Genomic DNA, 3,596 nt, shown 5'->3' on the forward strand with positions numbered 1-3,596 from the left:
AATTTCAGCTGCAAGTACACATCAGTCAGACCACCATTTATTTGTACTGAGTGTCCCAAGAAGCCATAATTCCCTTCAGAGAAACACTGGAAGCAGGAAATGTGTGTGTGTGTGTGTGTGTGTGTGTGTGTGTGTGTGTGTGTGTGTGTGCGTGTATGCGTGTGCGTGTGTGTAAAGCAACAACAACCTTATTAGGAGCAAAACAAACTTCAAATGTCCAGGGTTGCTGTTCCCACTTATGGACAGGTTGTGGGAGGCGGAAGAGGAGGAATAAAAGCCAACCCAACCACTTGCAGATCAGATTTTACACCTTGGCTTTGTCTCTCATTTCTGTTCTACCCTGAATACAACTGTGCCAAAGTTCAGTGCTCACAACCCCGGGACAATAGGAGAAAGAAGACACTGAACTAGATGTTCTCTAGCAGCTTCATCTTACAGATTGCATGTGAAGGCAAACACTTGAGACTATTCAACAAGGCAGCGCAGCGGGATGTGAGTATAATACACAATTTCAGATTTATCAAGCAATCAATGATTATTTAAGTGTTCTTGGGCTCCTGCAATGGTTTACTACAAGGTTAACTTTGAACTTTGTCATTGTATAAACCATGACAAGTAACAGTGGTTTGTAATAGCAGTATGTTATGTATGATTTGCTGTACATTTAATTCAGTGAAATATTATTAATTAAATCTGACATTTTTATTGGTTTTTTTAGACCATTATTTGATGTTATTGTGTTGAATTCTCTGATGTACTTTGGTCACCTTCTGAGGATAAATCTTGATAAATTTTGAAGGAACATACCAAAGATTTTGTATGTTTTAGCCTTATTGGAATACATTTACTCATATAAAGTATTTCCATTTGCACTACATTTATGAATACTTATTTATTAAATCTCTGTATTTAACTGACAGCTGCTGAAACTAGATTTAAGGTTTTACATTTGATATAAGACAGTGTTCAAATACTTCTTTCAGCCTGTATAATTGCATGAAAATATCCAACATTGAGAATAATAGTTTGTTTTTACATGTAACAGTAACTAGCATTTCAGTAAGTAAAACTCACCCACACTATTATGAAGTAGTAGCAGCTTTAAAATACTGTTTACAACGCATCTCTATAACACTAAAGGAATCAGTCTTCATAAGACTTCTGCTTGTAATTAAGTACTTCTCCATTTTGGTATTGCTACATTTAGGATTTGAGTACTTCTTGCACCACTGGTAATTCTTTTGTTCCTATTTCCAGGCAGTCATTAATGTCCACTTTTTTTTTACACATGATATAAAAAACAACTTGTAGAGGCTTGAAACTTGCTCAACATCAGACTTCTCATGGTGAATGGAAATTAAATTTGTGTTGATCACAGCATTTAAAAATTACATTTGAGATATTAATCATATCTGCCTTGGTCTTTTGTCAGTCCCTCCATTTGACAGTGTCATTCTGAAACATCAAAAGTCACAATCAGCTTTAATTGATGCAGCGCAACATGGCCACTAGGAAGGCAGAGGTCCAGCGACGGATTGTGTCCAAGGACGGCCACAACAATGTACGGATTGAGAACGTAGAGGGCATGGTGAAGATGTACCTGCATGACATCTGGACCACTGTGGTGGATATGAAATGGCGCTACAAACTCACTCTGTTTACCTCCACCTTTGTCATAACTTGGTTCATTTTTGGGGTCATCTATTACTTCATTCTCATGAGCAACGGAGACGTTGGGACCGGTTGGTATTCCAACCACACACACTGTGTGACAAACGTGGAGACGCTCACTGGAGCCTTCCTGTTCTCTCTTGAATCGCAGACCACCATTGGCTATGGTTTCCGTCATATCTCAGAGGAATGTCCCCTGGCAATCTTCACTCTGGTGGCTCAGATTGTGATCACCGGCCTGGCTGAGATCTTTATCACTGGCGCCTTTCTAGCCAAACTGGCTCGGCCCAAGAAACGAGCAGAGACCATCAAGTTCAGCCAGTCGGCGGTGATCTGCTGGCACCTAGGCAAGCTGTGTCTGATGGTGAGAGTGGCTAACATGAGGAAGAGCCTTCTGATCCAGTGCCAGCTAACGGGAAAGCTCCTCCAGTCCAATGTGACACAGGAGGGTGAGAAGACACAAGTCCACCAGAGCTCTGTGGATTTCAACATTGACTCCAGTGGAGAGTGCCCTTTCCTCATTCTACCGCTCACCTTCTACCATGTTCTGGACGAGAACAGCCCGCTCGCAGGACTGAATGCAGAAAACCTGCACACTCGTGAGTTTGAGCTGCTGGTCACCCTCAATGCCACCATGGAGTCGACGGCAGCCACGTGCCAGAGCCGCACCTCCTACCTTCCTCAGGAGATCCTCTGGGGTTACGAGTTCAAGCCGGTGCTGTTCACCACCACAGGTGGCCGTTATGTGGCAGATTTCAACTTTTTTGACAAGGTACAAGTTAGCAATGAAGCAGCCTTCCTCAGTAACTACACAGAGAAGCTATTACTGGAGCAGGACTTTAAAAAAGAATAGAGGACACGTGTCCTCTCTGGCTGAGCTGCCCGTCTGGAGGGAATTTGCATTTATTTATTTTATGCTTTAGTGGTTGCATAAATATGAGTAGTTCTTAATTGCTAAAGTTAGACTAAATTAAATAGCCATATCATCCAAACCTTTATTACTTTTTGATAGGCATGCCTCTGCAGGACACAGAGACTGGGCAACCCGATGCCCTCTGTCTTGTGACACTGTAGCACGCCCACTTTACGGCATGACATACCCCCTGAGATAACTTCCTGGATTAACGTACGTATTTTAACGTTTTATACAGTCAATGATTTTAACCCAAAATATGATCTTGTCTTAAACATAACTAAGTCATTTTTGTACCCTAACCCTAACACCTAACTAAGCAGTTTTGTGCTTAAAACCCAACCAAGTTGTTTTTGTGCCTAAAACCTAACCAAATAGTTTTTGTATCTAATCCTAACCAAGTTGTTTTTGTGCCTAAAACCTAACCAAGTTGGTTTTGTGCCTAAACCTAACAAAGTTGTTTTTGTGCCTAAATCCAACCAAGTCGTTTTGGTGTCTTAAACCTAACCAAGTGTTTTTTGTGTCTAAAACCTAACCAAGTTATTTTTGTGCCTAAAACCTAACCAAGTCGTTTTGGTGCCTAAAACCTAACCAAAGATTTTTTGTACCTAAAACCTAACCAAGTTGTTTTTGTGCCTAAACCTAACCAAATACTTTTTGTGCCTAAACCTAACCAAGTTGTTTTTGTGCCTAAACCTATCCAAGTTGTTTTTGTGCCTAAACCTAACCGAATAATTTTTGTACCTAAAACCTAACCAAGTTGTTTTTGTGCCTAAAACCTAACCAAGTTGTTTTTGTACCTAAAACCTAACCAAATAGTTTTTGTACCTAAAACCTAACCAAGTTGTTTTTTGTACTTAAACCCAACCAAGTTGATTTTGTGCCTAAAATCTAACCAAGTTGTTTTTATGCCTAAACCTAACCAAGTTGTTTTTATGCCTAAAACCTAACCAAGTTGTTTTTGTGCCTAAAATCTAACCAAATATTTTTTGTACCTAATCCTAACCAAGTC

General features: G+C 40.2%; 1 protein-coding gene across 1 annotated transcript in view; it reads left to right on the forward strand.

Moving 5' to 3' along the window:
- Positions 1 to 402: 402 nt before the first annotated feature.
- kcnj15 (potassium inwardly rectifying channel subfamily J member 15) overlaps positions 403 to 3,596 on the forward strand; it is a 9,750-nt gene continuing 6,556 nt past the window's right edge. The window contains exons 1-2 of the mRNA XM_046041138.1: positions 403 to 492; positions 1,433 to 2,797. Coding sequence (XP_045897094.1) covers positions 1,490 to 2,524 — 1,035 coding nt within the window. The 5' untranslated portion in view covers positions 403 to 492; positions 1,433 to 1,489 and the 3' untranslated portion in view covers positions 2,525 to 2,797. The remainder of the gene's footprint in view (positions 493 to 1,432; positions 2,798 to 3,596) is intronic.

The sequence above is a fragment of the Micropterus dolomieu genome, linkage group LG23, assembly GCF_021292245.1.
Source record: "Micropterus dolomieu isolate WLL.071019.BEF.003 ecotype Adirondacks linkage group LG23, ASM2129224v1, whole genome shotgun sequence".
Lineage (NCBI taxonomy): Eukaryota > Metazoa > Chordata > Actinopteri > Centrarchiformes > Centrarchidae > Micropterus > Micropterus dolomieu.